Here is a 21,123-nt window from a genome sequence, read left to right on the forward strand (position 1 = left end):
TTTATTCCATGGGATACCCATGGTTTCACAGGAGGAATGCTGGGATTACAGTAGGCTTTAAGTGTCTTCCTCTGCTAGTATCGATCATCATGTTCAAAGCATGCGCCTTACTCTTGGAGACTTGGTTTGCAGGTCTGTGGAGGTCGTTGTATTAAGAGCACACATTCAACTTTCCTTCCCTGACGTTTTCATAAAATGCCTCCAGCTTAGGGGAAGAAACGTTTATGTTAGCTCAGGCTATGGTCCATCACAGATGGGAAGTCAGAGAGGCAGCCTCTGAGAGACCTGGTTACATGACATCATCTTCAGGAACAGAAATCAGGGAATGCGTGGACACTTGTGCTCAGCTTGCCTCCTCTCTATCTGGTCTGGGGCCAAAATCCACAGAATGGTGCTGTATGCTTTTAGGCCGGGACTTCCCACATCAGTGAATGTAAGAGAGACCATCTCTCACATGTCCACAGGCCAATCTAATCTCCATAGTCCCTGAGGAGGTGGTTCTCGGTTGTGTCAGGTTGACAGGTGAGACTAACCATCACTGTATACCGTTTGGGGTTGCTAGGAGATTTATGTAAGGTCACCAGATCTTCTGGGTTTGTACTTTCCCCTCTATGTAATTAGCTAGCTAGGTTTTCCATGTTTCCTGCCGAACTGCTGCTTGCAGTCTCATTTGAGTCTGGAAGATAGATGCTTGGGATTTCATGAGCAGAAGGAAAAATTCCAAAGAGTGTGGCCTGAAGAGATGGAAGTAGTGGAACCCACATTCTTGCATTCATCCATTCACTCTTCATTCATTTACTTATTTATCCATTTATTTATTTGCTTGTTTATGTATCTATGTATGTATCTGTGTACGTATCTGTGTATGTATGTATGTATGTATCTATCTATCTATGTATCTATGTATCTATTTTTTTATTTATTTTTGCTAGTCTCAGAACTGATCAACAGGGTAATGAAAGTTTCAGACCTGAGCTGTCTTGCAGAGCTGTCTTTGCAGTCTACAGTTCTAGACCGAACTACCTTAAAGAGTTTCTAGTCTCCAGCAACTCCATGACTGTGTATACACAGCAGAAGAGAGAGCCCCATATTAAATCAGACACTCTTTAGCCAATGACCAAAAAGGGACGCTCTGACATCTGCTACATGTAAGAAAGATTAAGCGAGCATTTGATGTTCTTGCTTAATTCCCAATAACTTTTTATTATCGGCTGCAGACTCTTTTCTAACCTTCACGCATTTACTTTAAACATTGTCATTTCGTGTTAAAATTAGACAGCACTAGGTCACTTTGAGGTATCATCACTCACTAATATGTTTGCTCCACAGTCCTCGGGGCAAGGAGGCAGAGTGCCAGGGCTGTCATTCTGGTGCTGATAATTCAGAAAAACAGTTCAGAGCAAACCACACACCATGAGCAAAACGAAGAGAGGGGGAAAAAAAAAGGTCAGCTTTGCTGAAGAGAATAAAAGAGTGCAACCTGATAAAGAAACAAAAATACTCCAAAAGAATTAAAAAAAAAATCTGTGGGGAATAAAATACGAACAAAAGAAAGCCTTTAATTCGTTGTAGACGGCAGAAGGCAGCACAGTAATTTGAGGGGTCCTAGTAATTATTTCATTACTAAGACCATCTTCTAGCAGAGGACGAAGCAGAGATGCTATGTCCTGCATCTGCTGGTAATTCTCAACTGAGAGCTGAGCGCTCCTGTGGGATGTAGCTCCTCTTTGTAGCCCAATTTTACTTCAGAGAATGGGAAGAAAGAGAAAGAATAGCACGTGTGATTATACCCCAAAAACCAGCAGGGTGATTTCCAGCTACCTTTGTGGTCCTCCTGCTATTGTTCTTCATCTGCCCCTGAGCGGCAGTTCACCTGCACATCACAGGTGAAGGCGCGCAGCTGGACGGGACACCACCATCTTACACTAAAATCAGCTTCCTTCTGATTGTTTTCAGGAACTCGCTGTGCTTTTATTTTATTTTATTTTTTTGAAGAATCCCTTCTGTATTTTAATAAAAAAATTGTCTTTGAAGCATTACAGAGGATAAGTCATAATTCTGAGGAATTATTTTAATAGGTGTGTTATTAGCATCACCATTGTAATCCTACATTGAAAAGGTGTCATTCACACACTAAGTCAAGTTCATGGAATCTTCTTCCACTTTTATGTTTAAAAAAAGCTATAATCCATTTCAGGTATGTAGCACAATGTGAAATGGATGAGAAAAATGTAGCTCTATTTTTGGAGCTCATTCATCCGTACATACATTTATGTGTATATAAAGGTACCCTGAGCTCTGTGTTGGCAGATGTAGTAGTTCTGCTCTTTCTTGTTTTTTCTTAAAAAACTTCACCTTTTATATCTTCAAATTTTGTATTTTTTTGTTGTTTCGAGTTATAAGATTGATATACATCCATTAAAAAAACCCATAAATCTTTTACTATAAAAATAAAACTTTCCCTAATTTTACCACAAAAATAAAACATCCCCTAATCTAATTTTGTCTATCTAGCCTCTCAGTGTTTTTTTCTTGTGCAGCTCTTTTTATGTTTATGTGACTTTTTCACAGAATGGAATTACAGCACATTGTGTGTGTGTGTGTGTGTGTGTGTGTGTGTGTGCGTGCGCGTGTGTGGGCATGTGCATATGTACATGAGTGTATGGGTGAACACACATGTGGACCCTAGGGCGGGATGTTGGGCGTCTTCTTGATCACCTTTGCTCTTAATGCCTTGAGACCGGCCTCCTCACTAAAGCTCTCTGCTCCGCACCGCAGCTCACTCTCCTTATCAGTTAGGCTGGATGGCGGTGAGCCCACAAGGCCCATCCACAAGGTCCATCGTGTCTACCTTGTAACGCCAGGGTTATAGACACGCGCAGCCACGCCCGGCTTTCACATGCATTCCAGGATTTGAACTCAGGTCCTCATGCTTGTCGAAAGCGCTCTTATGTGCTGAGACATCTCTCTGGCCCTATGGTTCATTGTTTTAACTTGTATTTGCTTAAAGATAAAAACTAAAAAATATCAGTATTTTCCTGTCATTCTATAAATAAGACACAGTGGCCACAAAATAATAATCTAATAGATGTTAGGTGGCCTTTAGGTTTTTATGAAAAGGAAAAGTGCATATTTTTGTAGTAGTTTAACAAAATTATTTGATAATTACAGAGTTCCAGGGTAGAAGATTAAAAAATTTTGGACATTTTGAAAGATTTCACACTAGGATAGATGATTTTGATAGACCTATGAAATGTCTTCATTGGCCCTATTTACACCCACTTGTATTTATTATTTTTACCAAATTTGAAGTTAAGAACTATGTATTTGGCCCTGTGTGTCTTTTTTTTTTTTTTTGTCTGAATCCTCCCTTGTCCTCTGCTGTTTCCACAGTCCGGCCACCTTTCCGCTGGTTGGCAAAAGCTCTGTATGTGTCTGTCACTTCTTTCTCTGTCTAGAGCTCACTTTTTTAAAAATTATATTTATTTATTTATCTATTTATCTATTTATATATCTATTTATTTATTTATTTATTTATTTATTTATTTATTTATTTAGAGGCAGAGTCTGGTTGTGTAGCCCAGGCTCAAGCTGGCTTTGAACTCGCTCTCTAGCTCCTGCCGCCGGGGACTCACAACCCTTCCGCTTCAGTTTCTGAGTACTAGTACAGCAGTCATGCACCATCATGCCCGGTGGACCTTCTCTTTAAATAAAGTGCTGTGTCGAGTGGAGAAAGGTCTCAGGTGTGCTTTAGATGGGTGACCCTGCTTTTAAAAGCTGGGGTTCTGCCTGTAATTAGTCTGTGTGGGGCCAGTCACTTACTCACCCCTTTTTCTCCTGTGTGTAACGAAAGTTGAACTTGAGGCTCCCCAAAGGCAATTCTGTCTCCATCTATGCTTGGCACATTTTCTCCCACTTGGTTGTGTCGGTGGGATCCGAACACCGAGGGCTTAATTTCGGTGTAGTTGTAGAAGTTAATGCCCCCGCTTTCCTTTGACAGGTTTTGTAGTTGGTGCTTAAAGAGGTCCTATTTTGTGGGCCATCATTTTAATGGAAACTTCATCAAGGCCATAAGCCACACAGATGTTTTAACCTGTCTAAGTAGTGATTTCCAGGCCTTAGTAACGGAGGCCCGGCTGTGCATGCATATGTGTTGGGAAGCCTTGCCAGGCAGGCTAGATAAGAAACTCTTTAATCCAGGGTGCTGGCATTAGAATGAGAGTTTGATAATACTCGCTGCAGATATGCGCGGGCTGTTTATTTTTCTGCTCCTTCTGTAAATGGACTTTCCATGTGGAACGGGGCTTAAAGGGAGAGTAGATGGTTGGGTTCCGGAGGCACCTAATTACTTGACTGTGGAACAGAGGCCTAATTGTACTTCTCGGGTCATTCCGAGGGTTTTACTGAGTGGGGTTTATGTGGTTAAAAATACCCAAAGCTGAAGGCCACTTTCAAATCAAAACACTCACAGGAGAAAATTCCTGCCTCCTCCAGGTCCCTTACCAAGCGGTTTGCTTTCTGTACATTTATGGCATCTGTGCTGGGCAAATGATGGAAAATCCTTGATTTAGGCTCTGATTGGCTCACAAACAGCTCATTGTCCACCGTGTAAATTGCTGGCTTCTAGATGCAGACTCCGAAACTGAGAGCTCACTGTAAAGATGGACGGATGATAAGTGAAGCCCCAGCAAGGTCCTGGGGTCAGCTGCACCTTCTCTTTGCAGGGTGGGAGGCTGGATTTCTTAGGACCTTCTGTTGTCCCACCGCCCACTGGTTTTCCTGTCCGGCTTTTGCAGAGGAACAGGCTTCGCTTCCTTTTGTACTTCCCTACTCCGAGTGGTTTCCTACGAGGAAGTTGCGCATCCAAGTGCCCTGCACTGCACATCTCATACAGATTGTGGGATGTGTCCATCCTTGGTCTCACTCTGAGTGGAGGCACAGGTTGGAGGCTCCTTTCTGTGCGTGCCTGTGAGAAAGAAGATATTCCTATTGGAATAAGATTTGTTGTCCATCAGGACAATCTGTGGATCACTGTGAAGCAACTGTTGTTGCTTGCATGCATGTGTCTGAGTGTGTGTGTGTGTGTGTGTGTGTGTGTGTATGCATGTACCTGTGTGCCTGTGTGTGTCTGAGTGTGTGTGTGTGGGTGTGTGTGGGTGTGTGTGTGCTCACCTGTGTGTGTAGGCTACAGGTGCTGTTGGGTGTCTTTTTTAATTCCCAGCCACCTTCTTCTTTGAGATAACCTCTCTCACTGGACTTGGATTGTCGTAAGCTCCAGGGTTTTGCCTGTCCTCACCACATTCCATCCTGCAGGAGGTTCCAGGTGGACAGCACTGCCCGCAGCTTTTTATGTGGATGCCGTGGACCTAAACGCATGCCCTCATGCTTGCACGGCAAAACGATGGAGCCCCTGAGCCACCTCCCTAGCTCCCAAAGTCACTTTTTGAAAAGTTAAACAGTAAAGAAGAGAGTAAATAAAAACTATTTTTTTTTTTGTAATACTAAGACGTTTAAATTTTCTCAAAAGTAGTTGTTGTGTTTGGAAACAATCAGTGGAGTAGACTGGAAAGGTTTTATCTGGAGTTGGCCAGAAAGATTAAATCTTCCATCTCAGAAAAGACTAGGGTGTATATAATCTCATATCTTAAGTTTTGTTTTGTTTTTTCTAGTTACTCAAGTGGTCTGATACCTGGAAATGTGTTTTAAAGAAAATATAACTGCGGAGATAAACTTTAATAATCACTCATGACTTCACAATGTTCAGCTTCTATTTTTATTTTTTTCCTGCCTTTGACATTTCTGATTCGTTAATGCAGGACATAGAACCTGACCATTTTAAATTGAAAAATGCAAATTACTGACATTGTGTTACTCAGAGAAACTGAGATTTAGGAAAATTCACCATAACTGGGTTATTAAAAAATAAAGAAATTAAGACAATCAAATCCTACTTTTGGAAAGAACAATTAATGCTAGAATAGCTATGATTCTCTCATTCATGTCAGCATCCCGTCCCTTCATCTAGAGTGGGAAGTTGGAGTTCTGGAAAGTAATGCCGTGTTGTTAAATTTGGGGGTGACAGCATGGTTTGGTGACTGACATTCTCCTCACTTTACTTTCATGTCAGAGATGATCGCTGACCACCAGATTGAGACAGGCCTACTGAAACCTGACCTTAAGGATAAGGTCACGTATACTTTGCTTCGGAAACACCGACATCAAACCAAGAAATCCAACCTTCGGTCCCTGGCTGACATCGGCAAGACGGTCTCCAGTGCAAGTAGGATGTTTACCAACCCTGATAATGGTAATGCAGAGCCGGCCGGCTGCTGCTTTCTCCTGCTGTGTCTCGCCTTCACTCCATTCGCATCCTCTTCTCCTCCTCTTCATATTTCTCTTCTCAAGTTCGTACGCCACAGTCTTTTAACAATCCCTTTAGCACAGCTGGGCAGGTGTGCAATCTTGCTGGAAAGGTTTCCCTGTTGCTGTAGGTTACAAAGCCACAGTGCCTGCCTGGCTTTTCCATGTGTGTCTGGGCTGATTGACTGAAATGGTTCACTAACAACTCTGTGGTGAAACCACTGAGTATCCCAGATGAAACAGCAAGCTTGCAGATAATAGTGGGTGCCCCAGGGGATAGGTCTTTAACAAGTAGGAAGATCCAATAAGATCAGATAAATGCCTTGAAATCTCATATCACAACATTTTTGTCTTAGGACGGGAATCAGTGTCTACTCTATTAGTGATCATTTCACCAGTGCAAGACTCAATATCATTTTTACCCCTTGAAAAGGCAGCTGATATCGTGATAAATAATCATCATGTTCAGATGGAAAGGTAGTCACTCAAGATGGGATATGAACCTATACAACAAAAGAAAAGGCACTGTGTTCTTGTCACATTTATTTTACTGCACTGACCACAATTTTCTGCCAAGTCTCTGTCTCACACATCGTTCTCTTTGCTGGAAGTAAATTTCGTGTCTGGGTGCAGTCTGAGAAGGGGAAAGCACATTGCCATGAAGCGAGCGAGACGAAGATGTGTTGGGCAGGGTGGAGTGAGCACTGGGTTGATAGAACCAGCTCTAGGCTCCACAACCTTCCACAACCCTGCACTCTCTTAGTAACAAGAGGACGAGGGAGACTGTGACGCAGCGCAGTTGCCTGTACCGTCGTAATGCTAGACAACTCTCATATAGTATTCTCAGCCAAAAGGCAAGTTATGATGATTACGTCAAGCGAAATTTGATCCCAGCCACTCCATATCCAGAAATGTGATCTTTTTCTCACTTAATATTCAAAACCAGAGGTGTGAAGGTGGATTACTGTCAACAAAATTTCATATTTTTTAAACCCAAACTGCCTATAAAAATAATTAAGACATGAATGTTTTCATAAAATACATTCACAAGTGAGTGAGAGACAGAGAGAGTTTAATTTAGAGTGCTTCTTGTATAATTTGGTGCTTCTACTGTTACCAGGAACATTGCTGTCAACAGAGATATATTCGGCTTTACATTCCTGTTGATTTATTAGTGAAGAGAAGTCTGTGTAGCTGGCCGGCAGGCAATGCCGTTGCTTAAGTAGATTGCTTTAACTCAGCTTACAAGCATTTTCTTTTAACCGGCACCTGTATTTGCAATTATGGCAGTTAAAGTTCCGTCTTTCCTTTTCATCTTAGGCAGTAATCTTCTTGCTCACATAAAAGATGGTTCCAAGAGCTAGAGGTTCAGTTTGCTTGCATTAAGTCATGGGGTTAGTAGTCGTACACAGAAGATGCACCGTGTCCCCATCCTGCAGTAGAGGAACAATGACCGTGGCTGCCGGGAGGCTGTCTTCCCAGCAGGCCACAAGGCCCTTTCATGCACTGTAACAGAGCAAGGACTCTAGAGAGATGAGCCAGCAGCCAGGCTTTTGGGAGAAGGTATTTGGATGTGAAGTACAATGAATGAGCTGAGATGGCTCTTCGGCTCTTGGTCCTGTCGGTAGATTCTGTTCTCCAGAGGAAGTTGAACTTGCCTCCACTGCTCACCTTTCACGTGTGCCGTGCTGTGCCCGCAGGGCAGAAAGCAAATGGGAGAGGGTAGAGGGTTCTCTTTCAGCTCTTCAAATGATCGGCATACACCCTGCAGCAGGGGATGTGACTAGTTCGTTTCGAACGTGTTGTGATTGGCCTTCGAGTTACCTAACTCTTTAAATATCACAGGCAAGATTTGGCTTTGCCGGATCCTACAGCGGTGACTTACATGTGCCTCCAAGGCACGTGATCATAAATCACGGGGTGCCAAGTTTTTTGGCTTTCTGCAGGTGCTTGTTCTTAACCTGCAAGTTGACACAGTTACTTTTATGTCTTAGGGCTTAATCACTTAATATACTTAAGAACTATGTAATGTTCTTTGAATAAACATCTAAAGTAAGGAATTATATGCCCTTCACTACTCTATTAATAAACAAGAATCTCGGGTCAACTGTGCTTGGAGCTGGATTGTAATGGCCTCATGCAAAGCCTAGTTAAATCTAAGTCACCTTGGCCTTAAATATAAAGAACAGACTCCGTGTCATAGACAGCTTTGGGAAAACCAGCAACAGCATGACAGGTAGCTGAGTGGTGTGGAGACCCTTGAGCCAGGGGTTGTTTTAGTTCCCAGAGGTATCCTAGACTCAGTTCCTATCAACTCACAGGGTCCCACAGGGAGGGAAAATTCTTCAAGCAGTTTGTCACATGCAGCTACTATGAAACCCCATACAACTGAATAATTTATACTAAAAACAATGGCAACACATACTCAAAATGCCCAGCTTCCTTGTTTGAAGACAGTTTAGTATAATCTGTGCGCTTGAGGTGATTTCCACCTGTCTGTGCAAGTGCATAGATACTATGAAATGATTGCTACCATGCTTTGGGTCTGCATCTGGTCCCATCATGCACTGGGTCCCGGTGCTGACTCCAGTAGGCTCAGGGAAGCTGCTGAAGTTGGCCACCAGGTTGTTGTTTACACCACAGAGATCAGCAAGTGCTACAAAGCAGAACTTGCTTTATTATTGTTTACTATTGTTATTATTGTTAATAATGCAGAAAATACCTATAGCACAAACTCAAAGCATGTGCTTACTGTGTTCAGCCCTGAAAATGCAAACAATCCCCTAAGACTGAAAGTTTGTTTGTTGTTTTTTAATGTTTTTTTTCTTTTGGAAGGTAAAACTCCTATATGATTTAGTAAAGACTGGCCGAAACACAACTGATGAATCAGTAAAGCCCGAAAGATATATTTATTGTTTAGTTTGTCTTATTCACACACACGATAATATTATAATTAAACATGGATGGTTATTGCTTACCAGTTGCAACCATAATTGGTTCCATATGCAAAGATTCCTCAAATATCAACAAAAGCATTCAGTAAGCACCAACTGGCTATGTGTAACCTACAGGACTAACGTGCATTTTACATTTCACAGTGTTTGCCCTAGATCTTTTATGTCAGTAATTTCACCCTATTTCCCACACATATGCTTGGACCCATACACTCTTTTCCCAAGTAGCTGGTTTTCAAATGTTTCTATCAGCAGTGTACACACGTCTTTACACACAGCAAAATACTAACTCAGAATTTTACAGTGTTCTTGTGTGGTTTGGATCCCAGATGATGGTCTATGCCTATTATTATTATTATTGTCCTTTAAACAAAACCATTTTTGACATTTCTTTTTTTTTAATGGTTAGTCCATTTATTTTTTAAAATTGTTACATCTTTTAAAAAAATTCTTTATTAATTACACTTTATTCACTTTGTATCCCCCCTGTGATTCCCTTCCTCCTCCCGTCCCAATCCCTCTCCTCCTCCCCCCTCTGCACACATGCCCCTCCCCAAGGTCTGGAGAGGACAGGAACTCCACAAGGAGAGCAAGAGAACCAAAAAATCTGAGCACAGGGGTTCTTCCCGAGACTGATACTCCAACGAAGGACCATGCATGGAGATAATCTAAGACCCCTGCACAGATGTAGCCCATGGCAGTTCAGTGTCCAAGTGGGTTCCAATGTAATAGGAACAGGGACTGTCTCTGACATGAACTGATTGGCCTGCTCTTTAATTACCTCCCTCTGAGGGGGAAGCAGCATTACCAGGCCACAGAAGAAGACAATGCAGCCACTCCTGATGAGACTTTATAGACTAGGATCAGAAGGAAGGAAAAGAACAAAACATTTTTAAAAAAGGATTTTTATTAACTGCTTTACATCCTGATCCCAGCCCCCTCCCTTAACAAAGCCATTTTTGGCTGTAAAACAAAACAAAACAATGACAACGACAACAACAACAACAAAACCCCAGGAAAAATGAGGGCAACTTTCATGAGGTTTATGATTGTCAAATTTCCCTTTGGCCAACATATATATGAATTCTGCAGTTGTGTTTCCTGTCTACCAAAGAATACAGAAACTCCATCATTTCTCAATGTACTAACTGAGGAATTTCAGTAGTTAGTATATGCATGGAAAAATGAATGAGAGTTTGACGTTAGTGATAGACTGTCCTCTCTCTCTCCCTGCTGTGTTAGATTCAACTATATGACTGACTTTGTGTATTAAATAAAATTGACAGCTCACAAATCCATATGACACTGTCTGATAATTGTCTGAACAACTTAAATAATAGATATATATTATTTTAGTTTATTATTAAAGAATAATACTTAAGCCTTGAATACTTTTTAAAAAAACCAAGCATGATGTATTAAGAAGTAAAAACAGTTTTTATGTATAATTGCTAGTCACTGTTTAAAGATTTCAGAAGATGTTCATGAGGCTGATGAACATGTTTAAAAGAAATGTGATCTGATTTTAAAAGTATATAATTTCTCATCTTATGGATGGAAACATGGATACTTTAATTCGTATTATCTTACCCAGAGCTCATGAAAGGTGAATGAACCCTCATTAAAGGACCAAGACCAACTAGGAATCCTAATTTGAGGAGTCAGCTTTTACTACTTTTGTGAAACTTATCAGGCCATCTTTTTATTTTCTTCTTCTTCTTCTTCTTCTTCTTCTTCTTCTTCTTCTTCTTCTTCTTCTTCTTCTTCTTCTTTTTATCTGAGCTGCTCCACTTCTTCCCCCTTTACTGTTATAAAGGCCAGTTTCTTGTCCCCGGTGACCTGGTAGTGCAAATGTCCTTTGTTGAGAAGTGGTTTTGCTCAATCAGTCTGACCCATACTATGAATTCCTTTCTTTCTTTGTTCATTTACATAAACCGTAAAATTGAACTAATTTCAATTAGTAAAAAGTTACTTATTTTTCCTACCAAAATTTTTAAAAAATAATGTAGTCCACTTTGATATTTGTAAAACAGAAATAATGAAATATTCGATGGGGGTTGGCAAGTGCTTAGAATGGTAACTGACAGTAATCACTCAACAAGTGAAGTCAGTTATAGGCAAGGTGTTTAAGCACAATTACACAAGAAAAGATTTCAGGTGATTAGAATGGCTTCTGGACTCTTTGCCTCAGCAGCTTACTCTTCAGGAAGAAACTCATGGAACTAACTTTCATGTATTTCTTCAGACCTTTTGGTAAGTGGTATCAATACCCTCTGTGTAGCAATGGGAGGGGAGGAGGCCCTTTCTCCTCATAGTCTGAACTTGTCCAGGTTCTGCTTTCCGTTAAATGACTGTGAGGAGAATCCCGATCCACCTTGGGAATCCACAGCTAAGAAGTATCGTGTCAGGCAGTGAGGAGCTGGTGAAGATGGTGAAGCTGGTGAAGATGAACCCCAAGCAGGCTACCCCCAGAAACTGGCTCCTGGGGCGCACGCAGCTTTCCTTATGCTTTTGATGGTGTCCCAGGGCCTCTTCTGCCTTTCCCACCTTCCCCTTTACCCAGCTAAGCAAAATGCACTCAACAGGTTTTCGTAACTCAGTGCAGTCCTGGCTTCAGCATCTGGACTCCCCTTTTGAGGTTTTCTACCAGTCAGGAAGGTTAGATCTAATTATTTTACATGTAGCTGCTTTGACACGAGCACAGAAAAGCTTCTTGGACATCCTGAATCGTAGCATGTTATTGTTATACACAGGAACCTGGGCAGCGTTAACAGTGCAGAACAATCAATAGAAAGAAATCATTGCTGCTGTTAATATTAGTTTTAGGATCTAGAGGAATATAGGTAGGATTAGTCAGGCTCTTATTGCTCTGAATCTGACTTGAAATTAGACCCACTTGAACTGTGTGGTCTGAACATAGGTAGGCTGCCTTGAAGTGGTGTGAATGAGCTCTGGCAGAACCACAGCCAGGGTTGGCAGCTTTGTCAGCCCCTTCAGCAATTCTTTGCTTTTTGTCTGGGCTTTGGATTCTAATTTGCCCACCTGTCTTTCGTTGCATTGTTCTTCCTTCCCCTGGACGTGTTAGACAATTCAGACATGATCCCTGCAGCAGTAGGTGGGCAAGCACTCCCTCAGCCTTCCTCAAAGATTCCATCCCTCCGAAGGAGGCTTCATGCTTCTGTAGGTCTGAGCTAGTCAGGTGGTATCTTTTCTCCTTAGGCATGAATCTCTTTCAGATGAGCATGGCATTCCAGGTGTCTTTCTGAATGCAGCCAGCTCGTTCCAAAACCCAGCAGCATGCAGCCATCTGTTTTGTTGTGGGCCCTCATTCTCTATGCATTTGCACAGCACAAATGAATGCCTTGGCCAGAGCTCAACGAAACCATGCTCTCCCCAAACAAGGCAATCCATGGAAAGTTGCTAACAAAGTATCTGAATGGAGTTGCCTGCTAATGATAGCTGCTACTATGGCTAACTCATCCACAAGGCGCCAGCTTTGTTTCTTCACGCCAGGTCTTCCTTATCTGTAAGATTCAGACTTCTCTCATCCCATTTTAGTTCTTACTAGCCCATTCTGCTTGTTCATGACACTGAAAAGTCAGGCTTACGAGTAGAACTCAGTGAATCTTTAGGTTTTGGCATTCAAGGCCTGTTTCATAATCTTCTTGAAGATGCAATGCCATCTCTTCCAAAGTGCTGGTTTCAGTTGTGGCTAATATTTAGTAGATACATGATTTGAGAATCACGAGGTCCCCTTGAATCTTGTTATGTCTATAACATAAGCATAGTAGGGTGTTTTCCTGTTTATGTTTCCAGAAGTATGTGAGATGAATGATGGAAACACTTTACTAATAATGTAAGTTACTGGAATCAGGAACGTGTTATTTAGAAGTATCTAAGAGGAGTATCTTCAGTAGCTTTCAGGTTTAAAATTGAGAGCAGAGAATCAACTTGCCATGTTTATGTCATATTCTGCTATTGCCTATACTTCCCAACCCCCATCCTTCCACCACTCTAATGGGGAAAGGCTCTTGAGGCTTCATTTTTAGAGCAACATTACTTTCATTATCAGGGTTACGGTTGTCAAACAATACTTAATGAGTCACCACACATGGACAGTGTAGTGTTTTAAACGGATAGACAGCTCAGCATATGTGAATGCTGACAGGCTTTAACTATCAGGATGTTGCCATGAAATGCAAATATGTATATTTTAAATATTACTAATTGACCTTCTTGTCTATGCAACCGGAATGTAAGGCAGAATAAAGTCATAAATGCTTCTCTTCATCTTCTGGTGCCACGAGTGAGTAATCGGTTCTTCATGCTTTCTCTCTAGATAAGGCCACATGGTGCTGCAAGGCTGAAGAAGCCATCCAGGGCATGAGATGCTTAGTGGAGCCACCATTGCAAAGCCTTATTCGCCACAGCCTCATGCTCGGAGAGCAGATGGGAGGGTGGGTGTAGATCTGGGACTGTGCCCTGGTCTTTGTAGAAGAGAATCAGACAAGAAGGAAGGGAAGGCATGGAAGAGGAAAAAGAGGAGTCAAGTTAGAAGAAGTGAGTGTGACCCACTCTATTATGTACCCCAAAGGAAAGAGGAGCAGAGAATGCTGAAGTCTTGTAAGAATCACCAAGCATTCCCCAGTCTGCACAAGCTCTTTCACTAAACTACAGGACAAGAAGAAATCTTTGCCAGTTCTTGAGTTTAAAGCCAGATGTATCCATTTTATTAGATATTGATAAAGAGATACAATTAGGATTTTATTTATAGGATACCAAGTGAGTCCCTCTGTATACAATGTAGAGTAACTGAATTATGCTGTTAACATACACCCATTAACCCAATATTTACTGTGTGTTCCTCATCTTGAACTGCAACATTGTAACATTGTAACTAACATTGTAACATCACCAACATCTTATACTGTCATCCCTAACTCTGCAGTCTCAGGGAACCACTGGTCCTCTTGTGCACTCAGATGCTGAAGAATACACGTGTAAAAGTCACATTTGTCTTTCTTTATGCAGCTCATTGTATGTGAGGACCGCTCCACTCCTCCATATTGGCACATATAATTATCCTCATCTTTAGGATGGAATAATACTCTTCTCTTTATACACACCACATTTCTATTGACATTCATAGGGATTCCACATCTTGGCTCTTGTGAACTGTGCTACGTTAATACAGAAGTGCAGACATATCTTTTAAATATTGATTTCATATCCTAAAGTTAATTTCAATTAGGTCAAGCTGCTGTATTTAGCATTTTCTAATATTCTTTATAATGTGGACAAAGCAGATGTCGTCCGATGTTTGAGTATTAGTAGTAACAGCACAGTGCTAGGTTGCAATATTTGAAACACCTGTTTTACATCAGACAATATGGCCTATAATAGTTCTAATACAAGCAACATCTCCATTTGCAGGTGAAAGTCTTGAAATGCAGTTATAAAATTAACAGACAAGCATAATTAGTGGAGGGACCAAATGGTGCCTGTTTGCTTTATAGCAGTATGCTAATTCAGTTACAGAGAAATGAGCTTCCTCTGCAGTAAATTTATTATCCAGTCTTCAGTGACTTCATGTCTCTTATTCCATATGACAATATGATATCTAAGTAGGACCATACCAAACAAGGGAGTCACTTGAGTCTGTCTTCAGATTTTCCAGTTGATATTTCTAGGCAGCGTGCCTCATGTGTGCTTATAGGTGAAATGCTGCTGTGCTCAGGTTCTATGTCTCATCTGAAAAGCAGTGAGGAAAGAGTAGTACTTCAATAGTTATTTAAACATCCAACTCTGCATTTCTACAAAGAGCTCTAAAAGTTCAACACGAGTAAAGTTTATTTTCTCCTTAACAATACATCTAATGCAAGATTAGAGTCTCACAACAGTGTGATGCAGCCATGATCATTCAGGCCTTTACAGCCATTGAAGCAGGACATTCTCCCCAAGCATGGTTGGATACCATAAAAAGCTAAAATGATACGCTCAGGATGCGAGGCTAAGCACTGCACTCAGGGTCAGCAGCTTTCGACCCAGAGAAGAGCATGTCTGATTGCATGCGGGTTGATGCCCCAGGTCCCGCCTCTGAGAAAAAGGTATCGGACGGGTCTGATGCTCTTTGGGTGGATGACACCTAAATGAACATCAGTACAAAGTCCCAATTTATTTCTAATATCAGAGATCAGACCTCTACTCTTGCCTGATGCGTCTAAAACAAAAAGGGGCAACTGTAGAGAGCTGCAGAATGCTATGCCTTAAAGATGGAGCTGGTTTCCGCCTTCCACCTTCCCGATGGTGAGTGCTCTCTGTCAGGAACAATTCCACATTTGGCTAAGGCTGAGGATCTGGCTTGCTTCCATGTATGTGGACCTATCTGCATTGCCCCCGTGGCACGCCTGGGTTGGCTACCCAGAGGCTATTTAAGCTGTGGGCTGGCTTTCCCCAGGGTCCGAGGATTGTTCAAGGTTCCTGAATAAACTGCATTGAAAAACAACAACAACAACAACAACAACAACAAAAAAAAACAACAATACATCTAAAGAAGAATTTTGGTAGAGAAACTTTTGTGGTCCATTTTTTTTTTTTTTTTTTTTTAGTTCTAGTAGAAATGGTAGATTTTGGATTGATGGCTTTCAATAAGTTGATTCCCAAAGGGAATATGAATCATCACATTTTTTTCTCTCTCACAGCTCCATTTTCTGCAATCTAGATATTGGAAACCATCACTCAAACTTCTTTAGAACCATGTATTTTCTCATCAAGTTGTAATGGTATAAGCCAATTTCTACCTTGTTTATGCCCGAAGTCAGGGAAAAGTGATTTAAAAGAAAATGTTTAAGATATTAGCCAAGACAAGCTGCTTATTTTGTGACTAAAGAGAGAATTGATACAGCAAAAGCATTACTTAGAAAAAGTACACATAAAGTATCGTTACCTTGATCTAATTATGGAAAGTTATCCCCTCGATTCCAGAACAACTCTTGAAAAGTTGTTTGTTAGAGTAAAATGGTGAATAGAAAAACAAAAGCAACCTAAAAGGGTTTCATCATTTATATCTCCCTCTGCATAGAACACAATGGGTCCAACAAATCAAAATGTTGGAATTTGCCAACGTAAGTAATGGATGCTGTGAGCCTCCCGGTTTTCACTAGGGTAAGCAGCCAGATGGCTCCAGTAAGGATTCTGAATCACAGGTGCCAAGGCTCTATGGGCAGTTACATTCGCATGCCTGCTTTTGGAACCAGGTTCTTGGCTGGTATCTGCCAGGCTCCATTCCACTGTCCTGTTGATGGGGGAAGCTCAGCATTCATGGAGGCTGTGTATGAAAGAGGAATCTCTAGGATTAGTTCCCAACAAGTATCACACTGACAAATTGAGGCAGGTGAGGGAGGGTGAGGGGAAGTCACTAGCATCCAAGGTTTGGAGCAGCTGCTAGTCTTTCTCTCAGGAGCAAGCCATGAGATCAGAAGGGAAAATTTGGCCAACTCCATCCTCTTTAATGCCTACAGGACTGGAAGGCTCTTTTGAGCTTACTTTGTATTCTTACTCTGTCAGTTTGCACCCACCTAGTATCCTAGTGAGGTGTGTTTGCAGCCAGACAAGTAGGTTACTTAGATAGTCATTTTGTATAGCTAGCCCTGTAGGAAGATTGGCTCTTTAAGCAGGTCTGTAAAGAGTCAAAAGAAATAGGAGGTGAGACGTGGCCAGTAGGCCAATGAACATCTCCAAATGCTTCCCTCTTGACAAAAACAATTTTGCGATAATCTCAGCTGGTTCATTTTGCGTTTTCATTTTTCTCAGTGCAATAAAAACTTGCAAAGAAGTTCAATTATGGGAAACAATTAAAAATTCAGATTGCAAGAGAGAAGACATCAGATTCGCCTCAAACAGGTGCTAGCACAGATGGTCTGCTTACAAGTCCTGGCTTTATTTACAGCTTTTAAACACAGACAGATAAATTGACAAAAAAAAATATTTCTGGATTTTATAACGTGCTGAATGCCCACATTTGGCCATAAATTTATATTCCTTTGTAAATGGTTCAAGTTAAAGCCTGACCTCTCCAGTCACCGGTAGTCTTATGAAGAGACCATTTGCCTGCCCTGTCTTCTGTACGCAATGTGAATGGGTTGATGTTTATGTTTGGTAGAATATGTTAAATGTATTTCTTTGATAACATAATGACTATTTTTGTTATTAAGGGAAAAAAAGACCTCTCAAGTCTAAATTGCATATTGCCTCATGGTAATGTATTTTCGACATCACTATTGTTCTTAAAAGAATCAGGACACTGACCAGTCTTCACTAGCCCTGTAGCCTGGTCCTCCATGAGACTAAGCAAAGCAAGGGACACGAGGTTCTAAGACCAAATGGCACAACAAGCCGGTTGATAAAATGTCCCCAGGGGAACTTGACTGAACATTCAGCCCGTATCTTTACCTCTGATGTTCCAGATTTGGAACGGGCACACCAAGGGTTAAAATCCTAGTAAGATAGATCCTGGCAGGCACTGGAAAATGAAGACCAAAACTGCATTTCAAATAGGTTTGTATCACAGCACCGATTCATCCATGTCCCAGGGGCACGTTACTACAGGGGTAAAAAGCAGAAAATTGAGAGCCAGTCTGTGTTCATCAAGGAAAAAAAATTCAGACAAAAACATCTGACATGTTGATTTCTGCACTTGTCTTCGAGCTCCATAGCCAGACTCTTGGGTAGATCACTTGAAAGCCACTTACTAATACGACATCTCAGCCCCCATGCTTTACAAAACTGTGCGCTGTGTCCCTCTGTGTGTGCTTAGGTGGTGGACACTCATTAACAGTACTGACATCACATCTTCAGATTAAATGTTCGTTATCTAAATCTGTCTTCTGGATATAATCCATGTTTTGTGCATTAGAACTGCAGGACGAATCATCCATTCCTGTTTGGGGAGCTATAGGCGTTGAATGTCATTTTCCCCAAACCTTTTTCACTCTTGGTTTGAGATTTGTTCCATTTAAGGGCTCAGGGTCCCGGGAGGAGGTGAATGTCATTGTAATATGTCGTTGTTCTCCTTTAACCCACTTGTGTGATTTGCTTTAGTATTTTTTTCCTTCCTAATCAATGCTACCATCTTCATCCTTGCTGTGGCTGCTCATGTGTCCTCCTTTTCCTGTCTTCTGCTTCTGACACTAAAAGCCCGCAGCCCGCTTGAGAACTCAATGCCCTGCCTAGCAAATTGCACCTTGGACGATGACCCCCGATTGCGGCGCACTCCCAGCGTGGGATGGCTCAGTAAGTCAATGGGTGGGGAAAGGGCAGAGATGGTGGTGGTGGGAAGAGGGAGGACGACGGGTTACCTCAGCGGAGTGAAGAGCGTCCCCGAGAGTGCCTGCAAGGGAAACATGTAAGGATCCCTCAACTGGGATGACTAGTTGACTCTTACTGCCAAACAGAATTTTCTCTGTGACTTGATGACCTGAGTTAAAGTCAAGTACGTTGTCAGGTACTGGAAACTATGCAAGAGTAAGGGTCAGGATTGGCATGGCTGCCTCCCTCTAGGCATCATGTTTCTGAAACTTGTTTTCCTCATTTGATGCTGGTTTGTTTCTTGTCACAGGAAAGTAGGGATGGACTTGACAGGGAGGCTTTCCTTGGTAGTTAGGTAGTTAGTTCAGTACTAAGCTGATGACTTAACCCTGCAAATGCTCATTACATGCCTAAAAGACAGAAGGTGATATGGACAGTGACCAAGAAGCTTAGAGCTTAAAGGAAACCATTGCCCTTTCCAAATACAGAACTGTGCTAGAGAGACAGGGGCAGACAGTTTGCAAAGACTACTCTTTGGAAACTCCCCGGGCCCCAAATTTTCTACATTGATTATGTAGACTTCCCCCTCCACCCCCGATGTCAAGAATCTCATCTATTGTAACATCATTAGGCCTCTGTCTATTATTTCTTTTCATATGCTAACACTGTTGAGTTAATCCTTTTCCTATTTTAGCATTAGAAAATTTCACTCAACTGAAGATGTCTTTTTCAGCTGACTTAGTGGAAAAAGGTTTAGTTCATCCTAAAATAGTGCTTGTTGAGCTATATTCTTTCAGGGCTTCTCTTGCTGTAAGTTTTATGTTTTAAGAAGCTATTAATAGTCTCTGTGCCTCTGATGGATATAAATAAACATGTTCCATATCACCACACAGCAGGCACGCTTGGGCTCTGTGCACTCAGAGATGGATCAAGTGGGCCTTTGCCCTCAAGGGGTTTCTGTTCTAACAAGGGCAACAGGACTCAGGTGGCTAATGATTGTGTAAGAGGAGACTGCTGAACACACACACATACCTACACTCACCCACACAGCCACCTACGACTACAGAAGCAGCTTGGTCCGAGGGTGTTCAGAGCAGAAGGCTCTTTGAACAGTGGGGACTTAATCTTGGAGGGAAGTATGAATTTTGTGATGGGAGAATTGAGGAAGGAATAGCCTATTTTTGAAGTATTAACTTTGCAATCTTTTTTTTTTTCTTGCTAGAAAGTAGGTCTAATTGAAGAACAATAAGAAGCGGTGAATATCAGTTTATCACTTTTCATAACCTCTGGGCTCAGTACATTTTTGGGATTCCCTTTAGCTTGCTGAGCTGCCTATGTGGTAGCTATTTCTATAGTCTACACTTCTCAGATGAGACCACCAAGACCTAGCGAGGTTAAGTAACTTTCCAGAACCACACAGCTCATCTGTGTCTAGGGCAGAGTTAATACGTGGTGGTTTCTTCCATCATCTGGTGGTTGTAAGGGTATCTTACTTAAGGGTGGGAATTTGCACAGTTGGCTTGCTGCAAAGGTCTATTGGCTATACAGTACAGTTCCACCCCTCACATGATTTCCTTTGCAAGGTTCATACATTTTTTTCCTATAGATCCATGTGTTTCCAAGTTATTCTTCCTGGGAAGCAGTCTGGGCTTTTGAATTTAGAGTCAGGTTGTCTGGGGTTTGAACCTTGGCTCTACAGCTGATGGTTGCGTAACATTGGGAAAGCTACTTCTGTACTGTCAGCTGAGGTTCCTCATCTATAGAAGGCATGTCAATCTTGCCAACACTGGGTCTTTGTGAGAATTAAGTAGTGTATGTAGCACAGTGCTCAGTACTCAGGCATCCAGGGGATGAGGGTTATTTCTTAAGCAATTTCATTTTTTTTTTGTGCTTAAAAAGCTAATCTATATTCTCTATCAGACACCTAGCCATCAATGCATCAAGGCAATTGATAATAGTGGTGTTTGTTGTTGATGTGTTCATGGCTACTATATGAAAATCAGCCTGAAGTAGCACTCAGGGCTAATCGAAGAAAACGTCTCTCAGAAATGAGTGAATCCTTTTTTACTGTCTATGTCTATTATCTCCTACTTCTATTCTCCTTTTAAACTACTGTCTTTGATGTATAACCTCAGTCACTTTCTGAGGGGTCCCTATTATTTACCATGTCAGTTCAGTAAATTAAATATATACCTATTGAACAGCCCAAGGCGTGTAAATTAGGATTAAAAGCCATTGGCTTCACCTTCCTACCTAGCTTCATTTTTATCTACTCTCCTCATCGGCTTGTCCTTTGCTTTTTGATCTCTAAGATGGCGAGACCTGCCTGTCTGTGCTTCAGCTGAACTCCCTGCCTGACCACTGGAGCCTCTTAAAATAAATGTGCTCCAAAACATGCGGTAGGACCCGCATAAAACACCATCTTCTTCATGAAATAGCTCCTGTAATCACAGACCTTTCAAGTACTAGAATGCAACAGCCTCTATCATCTGGGCATCATAAT

At 41.6% G+C, this 21,123-nt stretch overlaps 1 protein-coding gene across 7 annotated transcripts in view; it reads left to right on the forward strand.

Annotated features, from left to right (window-relative positions):
* Positions 1-21,123, forward strand: part of Slc4a4 (solute carrier family 4 member 4) — a 426,516-nt gene that overhangs the window by 226,987 nt on the left and 178,406 nt on the right. For 3 of the 7 annotated variants that reach the window (XM_060381236.1, XM_060381237.1, XM_060381238.1), the window contains 2 exons: positions 6,128-6,307; positions 18,510-18,605. In XM_060381236.1, coding sequence (XP_060237219.1) covers positions 6,128-6,307; positions 18,510-18,605 — 276 coding nt within the window. The remainder of the gene's footprint in view (positions 1-6,127; positions 6,308-18,509; positions 18,606-21,123) is intronic. The other 4 variants (XM_060381241.1, XM_060381239.1, XM_060381242.1 and 1 more) reach the window with 2 other exon arrangements.

Source organism: Meriones unguiculatus, chromosome 3, assembly GCF_030254825.1.
Source record: "Meriones unguiculatus strain TT.TT164.6M chromosome 3, Bangor_MerUng_6.1, whole genome shotgun sequence".
Taxonomy (NCBI): Eukaryota; Metazoa; Chordata; class Mammalia; order Rodentia; family Muridae; genus Meriones; species Meriones unguiculatus.